The sequence below is a fragment of the Rutidosis leptorrhynchoides genome, chromosome 8 (genome assembly GCF_046630445.1).
Source record: "Rutidosis leptorrhynchoides isolate AG116_Rl617_1_P2 chromosome 8, CSIRO_AGI_Rlap_v1, whole genome shotgun sequence".
Taxonomy (NCBI): Eukaryota; Viridiplantae; Streptophyta; class Magnoliopsida; order Asterales; family Asteraceae; genus Rutidosis; species Rutidosis leptorrhynchoides.
The window spans coordinates 45,730,823-45,749,843 of NC_092340.1; the positions used below are offsets into that span (position 1 = coordinate 45,730,823).

The 19,021-nt window shown below is 34.2% G+C and overlaps 2 protein-coding genes and 1 long non-coding RNA gene across 3 annotated transcripts; 1 reads left to right on the forward strand and 2 right to left on the reverse strand.

Annotated features, from left to right (window-relative positions):
- Positions 1–374: 374 nt before the first annotated feature.
- LOC139864859 (uncharacterized) lies at positions 375–3,872 on the reverse strand. Its single transcript, XM_071853424.1, has 5 exons — positions 3,604–3,872; positions 2,850–3,501; positions 1,995–2,197; positions 1,429–1,673; positions 375–1,227 (listed from the first exon to the last, which is right to left on the reverse strand). Exons 1-5 carry the CDS (start codon positions 3,870–3,872, stop codon positions 548–550), a joined length of 2,049 nt encoding a protein of 682 aa, XP_071709525.1. The 3' UTR covers positions 375–547.
- Positions 3,873–6,477: 2,605 nt separating this feature from the next.
- On the reverse strand, positions 6,478–10,762 carry LOC139862448 (uncharacterized). Its single transcript, XM_071851054.1, has 6 exons — positions 10,630–10,762; positions 9,752–10,023; positions 9,003–9,654; positions 8,720–8,922; positions 7,618–7,862; positions 6,478–7,281 (listed from the first exon to the last, which is right to left on the reverse strand). Exons 2-6 carry the CDS (start codon positions 10,021–10,023, stop codon positions 6,602–6,604), a joined length of 2,052 nt encoding a protein of 683 aa, XP_071707155.1. The 5' UTR covers positions 10,630–10,762; the 3' UTR covers positions 6,478–6,601.
- Positions 10,763–12,532: 1,770 nt separating this feature from the next.
- On the forward strand, positions 12,533–14,983 carry LOC139862651 (uncharacterized). Its single transcript, XR_011764245.1, has 3 exons — positions 12,533–12,838; positions 13,541–13,623; positions 14,669–14,983. It is a non-coding gene; the product is annotated as an uncharacterized lncRNA (long non-coding RNA).
- Positions 14,984–19,021: the final 4,038 nt, after the last annotated feature.

Consider the following 19,021-nt stretch of genomic DNA (forward strand, 5'->3'; position numbering starts at 1 on the left):
CTACATTATTATTTATATATAGACACGTCAAATTCGAGCTAAGCTTTAGCTTATATGATGTAAGATCAAGCTAAATATATTAAGCTTGAAACGAACCGAGCTCGAGCTCTTTTATTTTTAAACGTGTCAAGCTCAAACTTGAGCTTGAGCTTGATGGGTTTAAAATTTAAAGAGCTCGAGTTCGAGTCGACTTGTTTACCCCTCTATATATATCAAGTTTGTGTCATGGCAAACTTGATGCAAAAATTGTAGTACTGGTATGTTGGCTTTTTCTATATTTTAACGTGCACCAAATATGATTGCCCACAAAAAAACAATCATTTGAATATGATGCTGCAAATCATAAATTTCCCAAAACACAACTTGTACGAAATTCTGGCAGTTGGATACTTTGGGAGAGCGAATAAAAATCGCTTAAAAACATGGTCGAACAAGAGTTTGTAAACAACGCATCTTGTTGCTTACAATTATTACTCATCCAGCATATAAAACTCGGTCATTACTACTTTCGTCAGCAAGTCTATTGAGTAGGAACATTTGAACAAACTTATGTGTCAACTTCCATCCTCGTGCAGGAATTTACCATCTCGTCCCTCCCACTTGAGTCACCGCCATGTTGGTTAATTTTCTCAAAGTGCGCACTAAGTTGTTCGTTAACCCAAACAGCTAAATAAACAGCATGGTCACGAATAAGAGAATTTGGAGGCGGGCATTTTAGCATATTGATCAAACCTTGATTGTACTGCAGCAGGCTAAGAGACGGCAACACTGAACCTTTTTCACGAAAGTATTGAATAACCTTACAAACATGTTCACACAAATTACCCTTTTCTCCCCACTCACAGCTACAAATTGCATATTCTGACCCTGGGTTCCATATAATATGAGTTGAATCTCGATCTATTTGGTCAATAACTTTGACCCGTTCACCTTCTGTGATAACATCAGTGTTCGGGATTGTTCTTGAATTTCGCCAAGCGGTTAAACCACTTGCCCACTCATCTTTCCAGTAACGCGAATAATCATCTTTTGATTCGTATTCGTCGAGCCAAAAGTAGGATTGTATTTTAGTGTCCAACTTATTGACTAGCCAATCAGATCGTTGATAGATGTTACAGTCACTCTCGTTTAGTAACCGAATCTTTAGCTGGTTGTGGTAAAACTCGAGAGCTGCTGAACTTTCCTGGCTAGCAACGGGCAGGGATTTTAAAGCAGTAATCCAATACCCTGGTGGAAAAAAAAAAGTCATAAGCTTTACGTGGCAAACTCGACCCAAATGGGTCTATTTAGGTTCTGTTATATCCCTAGGTCAAATGGGTAGAGTAAAAATTTAGCTTTGAAAAAAACGAGTCAGATGGGTCAAAATTAACCCAAAGGGTACCTTTCGTGCAGAAAACATTAAAAAAAACTTTATTAATTGTCACTAACCAATTCTAGGATACCAAATAGCCTTGAAGTAATCCATGAAATCTTTGCATTCTGCAAAATCTTCCATGAAGGTATCGAATGATTCAACACTGCCAAACCCTTTACATATGTCTTTAACAATTTGACCAAGTGATTTTGATAATTTTGCTCTAGTCTCCATATTCGAACATCTTTTAATTATGTTTTTATGCCATGCATGACGGACCCGCCAAAAGCAAATCAATACAGAGCACTGGAACAGTTCCCTGTTAACATAAAGATCAAATACAACATGCTTATTGATACAATCATGCTTGAAGAAAAGAAAAAGGAAGAAATAATATAGTATATTGATTAACTATAATATTGATTAACTATAATACTAAATGGAATTTACTGTTCACGATGGCAATATGGAAAATACCCCCAACATTGGGGATATTTTTGTATACCCTTTTTTTTTTATAAACCTTTTTTGATTATATTTTTATTGCTTTCTTTTTTACTATTTTTTATTCATTTACTTTTTACCCTGTACAAAACCCTCCATATAGGTCTTACTGAAGGGGTTTAAATCATGAAGATACCTGATAGTGGTAGTGTCCGATAAAGGATCATCGACTATAAACCCGCCCAATTTCCAAGTCGGATCTTTAGTGCAAACTCTATTAAAAAGAGCCCTCATCCATTTATGTGTATCCTCAGGTCTTAAAAAACTTGGCGCTATTATCCATGCAACTGGAATCCCTTTGTTGTCTGAGTTGAAAACAACAAGACTTTGTATTGGCCACTGCAATAAGTTTGTAACATAAATTACATTTTTAGTAAAAACACAACGGGTATAGCATATACACAAATGCTTACAACCTTATAAATCAATATATTCATAAGTTAAACTAATTAAGTAATTATATATGGATATAGTTACAACATCATATTTAATACATCAATCATATACAGTGTTGCACAAAAAAGGCGAAGACGGCCGTCGCAACGGATTTACTAGTGTACCGTCGCAAGCGATCTAAGAACGGGTTAAAAACGGTCAACAAGGATAAAAAACGTTCAAAAACCTAAAAAACGGTAGAGGCGGATGTTGACTAAGTATGACTTTTTATATATATTTCAAACATAAAAATTTCAAACTAAAGGCAAATATCTATGTTTAAGGTATTGAACATGTTTAAAATATTGTTGTTTTAAAAGTTTATGTTTAAGATGTTTATATGTTTGAAATACTGTGTCCAATGTATTTGTCTTTAATTTGAATATTTATGTTTGAAATGTATATAAAAAAAAGGTCAACGTTGGTCAAAATCCATCTCAGCCCGTCTTGACCGTCGCGACGCTCCAAGGGCCCGTAAGTTTCAACCCTGTCACACATCTTTTTCAATCTTGATTACATATAAAATTTTAATGCAAATAAAGGTACACATACATACCTTTAGTTTATTTGTACCAAATCTTGAATCTAATGCAAGTAGGCGTCCATTGCCAAAACGAATCATTTGTTGCAACATCCATTCGGTTTGAATACCCAACAAAAACGGGTTAGTATCAGAGAAATCCTCATAAAAGAACACGTGACTCTGATGACCCTCGACCCATAATCTAATGCTGACATCATCATCTTCATCAAGTTGATAACTTGATCGCCGAATATTCCTCTCTTGTTTCCTCACATCCCTATGTGTTAAAAGGTCATCTCTATTACTAGGACCTCCTTGTTTCTCTACCGATTCGTTGTGTCTTTTCATAATAGTTTCAACTGGTATTCCAACATGTAATAGAGACAATACACGAAGGCGTAAATCTTCAGAGATAAACGGTGCGTACATGGCACGTGTTCCAACGGACTTTTTGTCTTGTGAACCGTGACATGGCAATCCCTTTTCATCCACGTGTTTATCTTGGTTATATATCACAAGTGCCACTGTTGGCTTGGCTTTTAAACGTTTAACTATGAAACGGCATTGGCATCCTCTTTTTGTATTAGGTCTACCAGCAGTTTTCTTCTTTGGTACACTATTACTCCTACTAGGTTTAACCACACCTCCTTTTCTATCGTATTTTGGGCCAAATGAACACCTATACCTACAAAAACCATCATTAATCCACATTATTAAGTCAAAACAATTTAAAGAAAAAAAAAATACTCTATGTGACGTGTTATTTTAAAAAAAGTGAAACACTAACCAAATATATTCAAGAGTGCCATCAACTTTGGCCTTGCACCGTGTCTCCCGATTGTCACGTCTACTGGCTTTGACAAAATTTGTGGGGCAGTCTTTGTTGTTAGATTCACCACCACGAAAATCTTCAACTCGAGCATAGGGAATTAGAGCAAGTCGGTCCATCTTGTCACGATGACCTTTGACTTTAGTCCACACGATATCACTTGCTGAAAACTCCAAAGTTGGAGGGTTTTGTACAGGTAGGGAAAAGATCTTATCCCATCTAGCCATCTATGTCGTTAGCAACAGCACAAAAAAAAAAAAAAAAAAGTTACAGACCAACATGATTAACAATCAATATAGCCAGCCCTAGTAAGTTAAACATTTAATAAAAGTATCATGAACTTGCATTCAAAACAATCACAATTCAAACAAATTTCTAAACTTTTTCCATTTCTGTTAACTTTCATTAGAAGAAAATGAAGAACTACTGATCGAATACAATGAATTTTACCAAATGAACTTCATCATCAAATCAAATACCTAAATTATATAGTAATATTTTACAATACGTATATGTATATGTATATTCAATTCAATTGACAATCAATTCCCCCAATTACGTTATTAAAACGTTTTGATTGATGATCGTAAGTATCTATTTGTCACATACAGTATGTTCCATTAAGTTACATGCGTAGGTATGGTGAAATTAAATGAGAATTAAAAAAATTATTGAAGACAAAGCATTGACCTAAGGTTTTGAACTTGATGAATAAGATTCTGTTATGCTGAATTTGATAACCATTGAACGATGATGGAAGACGATAGTGACTTGGGTGAAGTTAGGGTATTAAGGTGAGGGTTTTAGTTAAGACTTTGATTCCCAACCCATGAACCAAACAAGTCCAATAGGAATCATTTTTCAATTTTATCGTATAAAAAATTACTTTGGTGGTTTGTGTTTTATCTCAAATTTCACGTGAAGTCCCTATATTTGTTGTTGTACTTAGATGTCCCTACGATTTACAAATGTTATGTTGGTGGTCCATCTACCCAACGTATGTTCAAATCAGACGTTAAGTATTAACATTTTCAAGCACATGACTTGGGCGGTCCCTGTGTTTTACACAATATCTCAAACGGAGTCCCCGTGTTCTTTTTTGACTTAAGAGGTCCATGTGATTAACCAACGTTACGTGTGTTTTCGAGTCGCGTTTTCGGCTAGCGTTTATGATTCATGTTTCGATTCGTGTTTTCGCTTCGTGTTTTCGATTGGTTGTGATAGCTTTGTAGGTACTGTAGAATCATCACCTGCCAAATCCCTCCATTGTCATTCTTCCCCACTTTCTTCTTTATCCAATGATTCATTTAACCCTTTACTCATTTCTAAAAATTCGTCATTATCATCTCCAGAATTCTTTTCCAAACCCTAATTCTAATTTATAGAGGTTGGGTCGTGTATGATATATCGAACCTTGGTGATGATCACAAACTAGTTCACTCGATGTTAATTTTAAAAAGAGAAGAAACAAGATAACTCAATTAGCATTTGTATATGCTTAAGATTTAAAATTCACCATTTTATGACGAGTATCCTGAGCTATTTTAGATTCAGCCAAGTGTAAATGAGTCGAGCACCTAGCGAGCTACTCGAGCTAGACTCATTAAGAACTCGATTTGATTTGAGATTCAACGAGCTCAATCTCATGTCTGAAAATATTTTCAAGAATGTTTAATAAACGAGTCCGACCTTCTTATATCGTACTTGAAAAAACTCGCAAACCTAAACGAGTCATTAATTTATATTCATTATTAAATATTATTTTAATATAATAATGTATAGTAAGTATATACTTATATAATACTAATAAAATAACTTATATAAACGAGTCAAACTCAAGTTGCTGTTGTATAATGTCAAACTTATTGAGCTCGAACATAATATAAGCTCGAAAACAAGGGATTATCACCAAAAAGTCCATTTTTTTGAACTTGTTTGCGTGAGAGCTCATAAAAAAAAAGTTTGACAATTTGCCCTCGCAAGGAGCAAGATGCCTCTTGCTCCCTTGCGCCTTGCGTCCTTGCGACCTTAGTCACACTAGAGAGCAAGGAGCAAGGTGCCTCTTGCTCCCAGGTGGAAGCAAGGACGCAAGGTGCCTCTTGCTCCCTTGCTCCCATGTGGAAGCAAGGTGCATCTTGCTCCCTTGCTGCCAGGTGGAAGCAAGGACGCAATGTGCTCCCTTGCTGCCAGGTGGAAGCAAGGACGCGAGGTGCATCTTGCTCCCTTGCTTCCACTTGGGAGCAAGGGAGCAAGAGGCACCTTGCTACCAGATGGAAGCAAGGGAGCAACAGGCACCTTGCGTCTTTGCTTCCACCTGGGAGCAAGAGGCACCTTGCTCCTTGCTCTCAAGTGTGACTAAGGTCGCAAGGCGCAAGGGAGCAAGAGGCATATTGCTCCTTGCAAGGGCAAATTGTCAAACTTTTTTTTTTTCATGGGCTCTCACGCAAACAAGTTCAAAAAAATGGGCTTTTTGGTGATAATCCCCGAAAACAACCAAGTTTGAGCTCTTCTAGTTTTAAACAAGTCAAGCTCTAGTACAACTTACCTCGTTTACACCTCCGTATATCAATTTTGTGTGGCGATGCAAACAATATTACGACAGGCATTTTGGGTTTTTCAAGAGTTTAACTTACGCCAAATTTGATTTCGGTCAAAAAACCATCATTTGAATATGATGTTTTAAATCATAAATTTCCCAAAATACAGCTTACCAGCAGGAATTCTGGCAAATGGATACTTTGGAAGAGCAAATTCGCTTAAAAACAGTCAAATAAGAGTTTATAAACAATAAACAATGTAGCGGTTGCTTACACATTGCTTACACTTACTTACTCATCCACCATATAAAACTCGGTCATTATTATTTTCAGTCAACAACTCTAACGTGTAGCAACTCAGTACTCAATGACCATCACCCTAAAAAAACAATCAGAAGATAAAAAACATTTTAATAAATTTATGTGTCAACTTCCATCGTCGTGCAGGAATTTACCATCTCGTCCCTCCCATCTGAGTCACCGCTAAGTTGGTTACTTTTCTCAAATTGCGCACTAAGTTGTTCATTAACCCAAACAGCTAAATAAACAGCGTGATCACGAATAAGAGAATTTGGAGGCGGGCATTTTAGCATATTGATCAAACCTTGATTATATTGTAGCAGGCTAACAGACGGCATGACTGACCCTTTTTCACGAAAGTATTGAATAACCTTACAAACATGTTCACACAAATTACCCTTTTCTCCCCATTCGCAGCTGCAAATTGCATATTCTGACCCTGGGTTCCATATAACATGAGCTGAATCTCGATCTATTTGGTCAATAACTTTGACCAGTTCACCGCCTGTAACAACATCAGTGTTGGGGATTGTTCTTGAATTTCGCCAAGCGGTTAAACCACTTGCCCACTCATCTTTCCAGTAGCGTGAAAAATCATCTTTTAATTCATATTCGTCGAGCCAAAAGTAGGATTGTATTTTAGTGTCCAACTTATTGACTAGCCAATCAGATCGTTGATAGATGTCAGCATCACTCTCGTTTAGCAACCTTATTTTTAGCTGGTTGTGGTAGAACTCAAGAGCTGCTGAACTCTCCTGGCTAGCAAGTGGCAGTGATTTTAAAGCAGTAATCCAATACCCTGGTTGCAAAAAAAAAAAAAAAAAAAAAAAAAACACCATAAACTTTGGAGGCAAACTCGACCCATTCACTTATGAACAGGTCTATTCAGGTTCTGTTATATTCCTATGTCAAATGGGTAGAGTAAATATTTAGCTTTAAAGAAAACGAGTCAAATGGTTAAAAGTAACCCAAAGTGTACTTTAGTGCAGAAAACATGTAAGTTTATTAGAAGTCATAGAAAAAAACTCATTTGACATATTACTAATTTATTAGAAAAGTAACTTTTAAACAAGAGGTGTTTAAGGTCCACATCTTGCCTTAAAAACAAGATTACTACGGACTAATTGTTACTGACCAATTCTAGGATACCAAATAGCCTTGAAGTAGTCCATGGAATCTCTGCATTCTACAAAATCTTCCATAAAGGTATCGAATGATTCAACTGTGCCAAATCCTTTACATACGTCTTTAACAATTTGACCAAGTGATTTTGATAATTTTGCTCTAGTCTCCATATTCGAACATCGTTTCATTAGATTTTTATGCCATGCATGACGAACCCGCCAGAAGTAAATCAATACAGAGCACTGGAACACTTCCCTGATAACACAAAGATCAAATACATAATGTAGTATGTGTATTTAATTACCAATGGGTTAAGTTGGGGGGGATGTATTATAAATTTAGAACGTAAAAAAATAATACTGTAACTAAAGAAGTCAGCTAAAGCAGAACAAAATAAGAATTCAAGTTGCCCAAAGTGTAAGTTTAAAGTGCAGAATATATTTTTTTTTAAAGGCAAACTCATACACACATTTAAATCTAACACGAATAATACACCACGAAATGTCCCAAGTAGGGCTCGAACCCTCGACCTCAAGGTTGTAAGGGTGACCTCGATACCGCCAAGCCATTGTCTCTTTGGTAAAGTGCAGAATATATTTATAATCATATTTGACACACGAGTTATTATGGAAAACAACAAATATTTAGACAAGAGTGTTTCTGGTCGGGCCGACTGATACAAATAAAACATACATAATGACCTTTTACCCAACCCATCCGACCAACCCATATTGCCACCTCTAAATCTCTAATTACTATCATTGTTTGATATTAAACTATATAGAGCCATACAATTGGCTCTATAATTTGAGTCAACAACAAGCTTCGATTTATTGGCGACTTGACTTACGCTTAGAGCCTAAATTGAATTCCAGGCGGGATTTAAAATCCATGGAAATTTGATTCTACCATTTTTATAGCGTCTCATTTTATTATTATTTTTATATTTTATAATTTATTTTTATTTTTTAAAATTTTTTCCTACTTATTGTACTTATTAGCAGGAGTGGAGAAATGACTTCTCTTTATTTTAGGATAGGAGAAGGATTGTCTACATCACACCTCCCACCCACATACAGGTCTTACTAGAGGGGTTTAGTTCATGAAAAAACCTGATAGTGGTGGAGTCGGTTAAAGGATCATCAACTATAAACCCGCCCAGTTTCCATGTCGGATCTTTAGTGCAAACTCTATTAAAAAGAGCCCTCATCCATTTATGTGTATCCTCAGATTTTAAGAAACTTGGCGCTATTATCCATGCTACTGGAATCGCTTTGTTGTCAGAGTTGAAAACAACAAGACTTTGGATTGGCCACTGCAATAAGTTTGTAAGTTGTAACATCAAATATATATAAAATTTTAATGGACATAAAGGTACACATACATTATACATACCTTTAATTTATTGGAACCAAACCTTGAATCTAATGCAAGTAGGCGTCCCTTGCCAAAACGAATCATTTGCTGCAACTGCCATTCTGTTTGAATACCCAACAAAAACGGATCAGTATCAGAGAAATCCTCATAAAAGAACACGTGACTTTGATGGCTCTTGACCCATAATCTTATGCTGACATCATCATCTTCATCAAGTTGATAACTTGACCTCCGAATATTCCTTTCTTGAATCCTCACATACCTATGGGTCAAAAGGTCATCTCTATTGCTAGGACCTCCTTGCTTCTCTACCGATTCGTTGTGTCTTTGCATAATGGTTTCAACTGGAATTCCAACATGTAACAAAGACAAAACACGAAGGCGTAAATCTTCCGAGATAAACGGTGCGTACATGGCACGTGTACCAACGGACATTTTGTCTTGTGGACCGTGACATGGCAATCCCTTTTTATCCACGTGTTTATCTTGGTTATATATCACAAGTGCCACTGTTGGCTCGGCTATTAATCGTTTAACTATGAAACGGCATGTGCACCCTCTTTTTGTATTAGGTCTACCTGCAATTTTCTTCTTTGGTAGATAATTACTCCTACTAGGTCTAACCACGCCTCCTTTTCTATGGTCATCCGGGCCAAATGAGCACCAATACCTACAAAAACCATCATTATGCCCCAATATTAAGTCAAAACAAGTTATAAAATAAATACTCTATGTTGACATGTTTTAAAAATAAGTGAAAAACTTACAGAGTATATTCAAGAATGCCATCAACTTTGGCCTTGTACGGTGTCTTCGGAGAGCGACGTCTCCTGGCTTCGACATGAAATCTTGTGGGGCAGTCTTTGTTTTTAGATTCACCACGAACAAAGTCATCAACTCGAGCAAACGGAACTAGAGCAACTCGGTCCATTTTGTCACGATGACCTTCTACTTTAGACCACACAATATCACTTGCTGAAAACTCCAAAGTTGGAGGGTTTTGTACAGGAAGGGACAGAATCTCATCCCACCTAGCCATCTATGTCGTAGGCAACAGCACAAACACATGGACCGTTAAAAAAAAGTAAATAAACAACTTATGTGTCCTAGTTTAGCAGGAAAACTGCAGCAAAGAAAATGTGTCGACTTTGAGTTACGATGTCCGTAAAGTTTATTGGAAGGCCATGTTCAATATAATTAAGCGGCCCTATAAGCAAGTTATAGACCAACATGATTAAGAATCAATATAGCCCTAGTAAGTTAAACATTTTTAGTAAAAGTATCATGGACTTGCATTCAAAACAATCACAATTTAAACAAATTTCGAAACTTTTTCATTTCTATATATTTAATCAGAAGAAAATGAATAACTACTGATTGAATACTGTGAGTTTAATCACATGAACTTCATCGTCAAATCAAATACCTAAATTATACATTTTATACAGTAATATTTTACAATACATATATGTATATGTATATTCAATTCAAACGACAATCAATTCCCCCAATTATGTTATTACAACAATTTGATTGATGCTCATAAGTATCTATATATCACATACCGTATGTTCTATTAAGTTACATGCGTAGGTATGGTGAAATTAAATGAGAATTAAAAAATTACTGATGACAAAGCATTGACCTAAGGTTTTGAAACTTGACGAATAAGATTGTGTTATGCTGAATTTGACAATATCCACGGATTAGCGATGCTTGAAGACGAGTTGAAGAAGACGACAGTGAGTTTGGTTATGTTAGGGTTTTTGAGGTCAGGGTTTTAGTTAGGATGTTGATTCGCTATCCATGAACCAAACAGGTCTAAAAGGATTGATTTTTCATTTTAGACTAAACTAGTTATTTAACTCTCGCTTTGCGCCGGGATTCGATTTTTAATGTATTTTATTGCATTCAGTAAAATTATTTTGTGGCTAATGATGATGTCGTTGAAGCGCAACTTGAGTCGAACTAAAAAGTATAACCCGTGAGAGATTTAAATGTTATTTTAAATTAACAATATATGTGCATCTCCGCGTTTCGCTATGAAATTGTTGACTTTTAAAAATTTAACGCAAAACGTGTATGAAAAGTACCCCAAATATTTAGCGTTTTTTAAAAAGCGTCCGTTTTGCGTATAGCTAGTGACATTGTGTTCCTAAAATTATTTCGAGTTTAACGATGGTGTCGGAAAAATTTAACTCGTTGCGAGCGAGAAGATATGACCCGTTGAATATTTGGGTGAAGTTTATTTAAGATTTTTTATGAAAATGGTTATTTGACACTCTAGCCCTCTGTTTGGGGGGTCGATTTGAATTTTTCAAAAAAATGTCGGGGCCTTTGTTAGTAAAATATAATTTAGTTAAAATTAAAAAAAAAAGGTGAAAAGTCGAAAATTCCCCTGTTACTATTCATAACTTTTGTCTATTAGTTAATACTAGTTGTGGAGCCCTCGCTTCGCGCCGGGGGCTCCGTTTTGAATGCGAGTTAAAAAAAAAAAAGTCTTGATCTATTTTGTAAAAAAAAAAAAAAAAATTCGACATCTAACATTGAAGGGTTGTTCCTTTTGTGAAAGTTGCTTCTTTTGGCGTTAAAGTTGATCTATTTTGTAAAAAATAATGTTTTTCGACATCTTTTGGTAGCATTGAAAGGTTGTTCCTTTTAAGAAATTTGATTCTTTTATCGTTGGAGACAAAAAAAAATGTAGCACAATAGTGGCCTATGTGGGTCCTACTGTTTGAGCGCAATGTACAAGTCGGTAAAGCGTGATGGGTGTTATTATTCTGTTTTTTTGGTGTTAGTGATGAGATAAATAATAATTTAGAATATAGGTATAAAGTGAGGGGTTCGATTTGTATTTTAATGGAAATTAGGGGGTTAGGTATAAATTGGGGGGTTCGATTTGTATTTTAATGAAAGTTAGGAGGTTATGTTTGTGAAAAGTGAAAAATTAAATAGTACTGTTCATAACAAATAAGACAAATTTTGTCTATTAGTTATATTGGTAATGTAAATTGCTGAAATCATCCCTGTGTTGGAACTTTTTTTCCATTTTCATCCCTCACAATTAAAAGCTGCAAAAACAGTCCTTCAAACGAATTTTTAATCCGAAAATCATCCTTCACCTTAACATTACTACACATACTAATTTGCGTAATGCGCCCCACACATTTTAGCCCACCCTCATCCGCCACGTCACCTTTTCCCCTCTTATACTGTAGCATCATTTTTTTTTTGGGGAACTACATATACTAATTTGCCCCACACATTTTAGCCCATCCTCATCCGCCACGTCACCTTTTCCCCTGTTATACTGTAGCAACATTTTTTTTTTTTTTTGGAACCTTCCTGAAGTTTCTTTAATCCATTGCAAATCAAGAAATAAAAAAACTACTCATATCTCACGAAGTAATGAGCCCCACACATTTTAACCCATCCTCATCCGCCACGTCACCTTTTTAAGCAACATTTTTTTTTTGGAACCTTCCTGAAGTTTCTTCAATCCATTGCAAATCAAGAAATAAAAAAACTACTCATATCTCACGATATCTCACGAATTGAATCAGATTCTTATCTACTGAAAATCACACCACAAATAAATAGGTGATTATCATCAGAGATAAGAGGGAGCTGCGACAATGGAGAGAACACCGGCATCCGGCAAATACTTCGACGGACTTGCATTGGAATCCGGCAAGTATTCCGGCGGACCTATTACTCCGACGGAACTGCAGTGGAATCCGGCAAGTACTCCGACGGATCTATTACTCCGACGGTCCTGTAGTGGAATCCGGCAAGCACTCCGGCGGAGATGCGACAATGGACAGCAGCAAAGATATAAGATACTTTGAACAATGGTTAGTTATTAAACGACTTTTTTTTCTTTTCTTATTTTTGTTACTAATTTCAAACTTTAATTGTTGATGTTGTTAAATTGATTTTGGGTAGATGAAATAGGTGATTGTCAGAAGCAAATCTGGAATTTGCGTATACTTTTTTTAGGGTGTTTTTTGCCACAGGTTGGAAACTTTTGTTCCTTGAAATATTTTTATGACGTTATGCTTTGTATTATTCTTTTGTTTATTTGTTATGCATATGAGGTGTTTGATTAAATGTTTGTGTGAATTGATTAAGTAATGTAGTTGGGTGGATTATGGTTGTATTTAGAGTTTTGTCTGAATTGGTATTGGTTATAGCTATTACTTAATAGGTGTTAAGTGGCTGATTTATGCATAGTACCTTCCGATGTCTTAATATGAATTTAGGCCAAATGTGTAGGGTTTCTAATGATATAGCAAATTTATGGAATGAGAAAAAGGAAGGTGATATGCTACCATGTTTAGCGTTATGAGATGTATGTTTTTCTTTAATTCGACTTTTTTGTTGGGATTTTAATTTATAATGTTGATTTGCTATTAGTGTGTATATGTATGAGTAATGTTGCTGATATTTGATAGTGACATAGTGTATAATTGAGATTTGTTTAACATTTAATCTTCTTTATGTTTTGACTAATTCTAAGATTACATTGCATATTATTTTATTTGAAAAATATGCAGGTATGAAAAAAGTGGGGTTACATGTTAATAATCCGATGCGTTTAAGGTGTTCGACGAAATGACTAAGACAAAAGAGAAACTTGGTAAGATTTTATAAATACCTACTCTTTGATTGAGATTATCGATTTTATATTTATAAAAACTTTGTACATGTTAATTGTGAACTTTCTTAGTTTCATATTTAGATTTGAGTAGTTATAATTAAATGCTACTAGCTAATTAAGAATCGGTAGTTGTTGACCGAATACATGACAGACATGGGAGTGTGGTATGATTTCTTTAGGTAGTGAAATTAGTAGTATGGGAGTGCTACTTTTATGGTTTCTTTTTGGCTATATATGTAGGCCATTTCTCTGTTAATGAATATGAGTGAACCTTTAAAGTATGTTTGTGATCTTTGGACTAACAATTGTAGATTAGTTAATATAATCTTTGCCTTTAAGATTTGAGCAAATTAGTTGGACTCATACCTCCGTTTGAAAAGACCCATTTGAGTAAGAGTTGAACCCATTTCAAGAATAAAAAAACTTGAAATCAATAATCATATTAGTATTTATGTTTTTCTGCTAGAAATGATGTTTGCAGCACATAGTTTATCATGAGTCTTGAAATATACAGTTATACTTGATAGTTTGAAAATGTCTACTACTTTGTTGATTATGCTACTTTCTATTATAAAATAGTGTTCCTGCATTTATATTAGGCCAAAAGTTACTCCAGGAACTTAGGTTGTGTGTTAAAATTTATTAGTTTTGGAATTTTGTATGTTAATAATTTTTATAGAGACCTTACATCCATGTTTATTAGTTAAATATTGTTTTTATATTACTCTTCTTAAAGGTGGTAATATGGGTGGGTTGGCCGACTTTGTTTAACATGCCATAATTAATGGGGTTGTGTTGAAACATTTATACAAATTAAAATATCTATCTTGAACTGACATCAAATGCATGGTTTAAAAACTGATAACAATTTCAATACGGAGTAAGGGAGTATAATCTAGGCTTCTTAATTTATTTTCTTAATTTATTTATTCATAAAAGCTTTAATTACGTTTTTATATATAATAGTTGTAGTCACTGACATTGTGCGGTATATCTTTTGGGGTTGTTTTGCGAGATACTGCAGGGTATTATCAATGTGTGATGGTAAGGAAAAACTTGAACGGAGGTTTTGATAGAATATTCCAATGTTTGAACAACATGGTCGAAAAATCACTTGCTCAATGCCACTTAATTGTAAGGTTTGCCACTTATGTAAATTTTTTATGTATTCTACGTGATAATAGATTTGACATTAGAATTTTGATGAGTTTGCATACACATTGGACACTTGGAATATATTCGATCACTTTCTACTCAAATGTTTTTATTATGATTTGTAGATGTTGAAATTCAAACCTGTAATGACCAAGTATAGGTCCTTTGATAAGCTTAAGTATTAGTCGCCTTTCAGTTTATTGTTGTGTTCTGCTTTTTCTTCTATGGATTATGGGTCCATTTGTTTTTTCAAAAGGATTATTAGGCGATGTTAAAGTCAGTTCCAATAACAGTAACCTTTTTTTACTTTTTCTAAATCTCCAAAAGGATTAGTAGGATCGTGTGTACTGTAGTCCATATGTTAGGCAGGATCAAGTGCCGGAATCTTTTCAATAGAGCATTGTGTATGCTCAAAGTAGTTATTAAAATGATAATTCTTGAGATTGTTATAAGAAAACGTTCATGTAATATCCAATGCTTTTGGATTAGTGCACTCAAAGCAAGGCTGGTAGTTTTGGGTATAAAAAAAGGCTGTTTATTTACAAAGCTTTCAGGTCAATGAACTCACTGCTACAATCCGGATCTTTTTTTAATTGTTTTTTGATAATCATTTTTATAATTTTTATAAACAAACCTGTTAATTCACGGATCTTTTAACTAATATATACTAAAATACCGTAATTTTTAAAGAATGTCATTGGTCAAATTGGGTTGACAAATGACAACTCACCAAACCACAACTTTTACTTCTTCTTTTTTTTCAAAAAAAATGACATTTTGTATTGTAACATTTTCTAATAGGTTTATATAAATTAGTTTCATATTGATAGTTCAGTATTTCATTTTACGCTGTCACTAATTAGTAATCCACTTCCATATATAGATAAAAATAATAAGGTATAGTTCTATTATATCTTTAATGTATTTGGGTAAGATTAAAAGAGAGAAAATTAAGGGTAAAATTGAAAAGTAAACAGAAAGTACAGTACTTTTATTACACTTTCTTAAACTGTGTATTTTTGTCAGTGGACTATTAATATGAGACGGATGAAGTATGATTTTTTGACATGACTTTAAATTTGAGTTACATGCTAGGAACTTGACACTACAAAATGTCATTAGTCTATATCTATACTACGTTATATAATAGATCATTTAGTCTATTCCTTTGTAATTATAGCACATGTTACCTTAAAGCTTTTTGGACTCTAACGTGAAAAATGATTTAACATAACGCAGCATAGCTGTTGAAAATGTATAACATTTTAAACAAGCTTAGTTTATTTCTTGTTTAAATTTCTTATTTGTTGTTGCAAGAATGTGTAGGTACTTCCTGCAGCAGTTTCTTATTGTGGAAGGACCAGTTTTGCTCTCTTTGAAAGATTGTTGCTGAAGTGGGCTTAATGGACTCATTGCTATTGGATTTATCAAGAAAGAAGCCCAAGAATTTTATGTCGGTTTGCTGGAGTATATAAGGATCACTTTATCCTTATTTTATTCAATCATCTTTCTATCATCTCACACACACAATCGATTTATCTCTCAAACAATTTTAGGGTTTTCTGTTTTTGATCTATAACATCATCTTGATGTGTAGTTTGGTTGATTGTATTTGATTCATCAATTTTGGCACTCGTTATTGTAATAGTTTAGAAGATTGATTTCTGTTTTGGTGTTTCTGTTTGAACGATTGAATCTTGGTTATTGATTGTTCTAGCTTCAATTGTTGAAGTTATATTGTGGTTGAATAGATTTTTTCATGGTATCAGAGCTGTAAGGATCGATTCGTGTTGATCGGTTGGCGAAGAAGAAAATTAGGGTTTCTTCGATTCATCTGATTCTTCTGGTTCATGGTGGTTTTATCTACTGGTTTATGTTTGTTTGAGTTCGATTGTGATTGTGTGGGTGTTTATTCGTTGGATCTACTGGTCGTTGCTGAAAACCCTAATTCCTCTCAAATTAAGGTTTGGTGTTCTTCTCTTTTTCATCTGATTTCTGCTGCAACATCAATCACTTGTGATTGATTGGTTACATCTAAACCTTTCTCTTTTATTATTATTTTTATTATTGTTTCTTGATTGTGAGATTACAACCATGTGTCCAACTCTTGATCCCAATCCATAGAGATTGGTGAAAACCTGATCAAGCACAGTCAGTTGTGATTCTTTTATTACTTGCTTATCTTCTTGTTTATTTGCTATTTGTTGATCTGCTATCTGCTTTTCTTTTACTGCTTGTTTGCTTGTTTATCTGTTTACTTCTTACTTGTTAACATGGGGGATACAACTTTAACTTTGATTAACAAGCTTGATTTTGGGGATCCTTTGTATTTGCATCCAAGTGATACTACATCTGGTACACCTATTATTTCTATAAAATTAAAAGGTACTGAAAACTACAATATTTGGAGTAGATCAATGCTTCTTGCATTGGGTACTAAAAACAAACTTGGTTTTATTAATGGAACTTGTGTTAAAAGTTTATCAGATGCTAATCTTGCTAGTCAATGGGAAATGTGTAACACTGTTGTGTTATCTTGAATGCTTGGTACTTTATCTGAAGAATAATATAATGGGCAAATTTTTAGTACTAGTGCTTTAACTGTTTGGAATGATTTGAAAGAAACATATGATAAGATTGATGGTTCTGTGATCTTTAATTTACATCAAAAGATTAACAATTTAAAACAAAATGATAGTCCTCTATCTGAATATTATCATAATCTTAACAGTATCTGGAAACAATATGATTCTATGTTAATCACACCTGTCTGCACTTGTGCTAATGCTATTGCTAATCCTTGTAATTGTGATGCTAAAACTTCTGTTACTAATAATAACAACAGACTCAAACTAATGCAATTTTTAATGGGCTTAAATGATGTTTATATGTCTGTTAGAAGTAATCTTTTGTTAAGGGACCCTCTCCCTGATGTCAAAACTGCTTATGCTGTAATCTCTAGAGAAGAATCTCACAGAATCAGTTCTATCAAAGATATTAATAATAAAACACAAACTACAGCCTTTACAGTTCAAACATCTAATAATTTTAACAACAGAAATACTGGTAAAAGTGCTTTTAATAACAATATATGTCCTAATCCTAATCTTAAATGCACTAAATGTAATAAAATTGGGCATAAAATTAATAGGTGTTTTGAAATTGTTGGATATCCTCAAGGCTTTAAAAGAAATTTTAATAACAATAACACCGACAATAATAAACCCTGGAATACTCAAAGTAAATCTGTGTCCAATAATCATGCTTCTACCAGTAATAATTCTTCTACTAATGATAATAGCAGTAGCTCTCTTTTTCTAATGATCAGATGTTGAAACTTCTAAGCCTCATTAATGATGGACCTTCTGCACCTGTTGGCTCATTAGCCAATATGGAAGGTAACTTCTTTAATTCCAGTGTCAAATTTAATCTAAACTTCAAAAATTTCTTCAATTCTAATTTATCTGAGTCAAAATAAGTTCACCAAGGATGGATTATTGACTCAGGTGCTAATCAGCACATGACTATCTCTGTTCAAGGGTTAAGTAATGTGGTTGATATCTCTGGTTTAAAGCTTACTGTTGGTCATCCCAATGGTACACAAGCTTTAATCAAAGGCATTGGTAATCTGGTTATAAATGAGTACATTACTCTTAAAGATGTACTTGTTGTTCCAGAATAATGTGTCAGTCTCATGTCTGTTCACAAACTTTCTAAAGATAATAAACTTGTTGTTAGTTTTGATGATAATAAATGCTATGTTCAGGACTTGAGGGACAGACAAATAAAGGGGATTGGTAATCAAACTGGAGGTTTATACATTTTTGATAAACACTTTAACTCTGGTAAGATTAAACAAAATATAAATCAAGCAAGTTGTTATTCTTCTGTTAATCTTTGGCATTTCAGACTTGGTCATCCTTCAGATCAGTTTTTGAATGTTCTCAAAAACAAACTTAACCTACAAGATAAAATTTCTTCTAAACCTTGTGATATTTGTCATAAGGCTAAACAAAGTAGAAAACCATTTCCTTTAAGTGATCATAAAACTGCAGATTTAGGTGAAGTTGTTCATCTTGATCTGTGGGGACCTTTTAAAGTTCAAACCAAAGAGGGATTTAAATATTTCTTGACAATTGTTGATGACTATTCTAGAGCTGTTTGGATTTTTCTAATAAAAAGTAAAGATGAAGTTTTTGAAACATTAAAACTTTCATTCTGT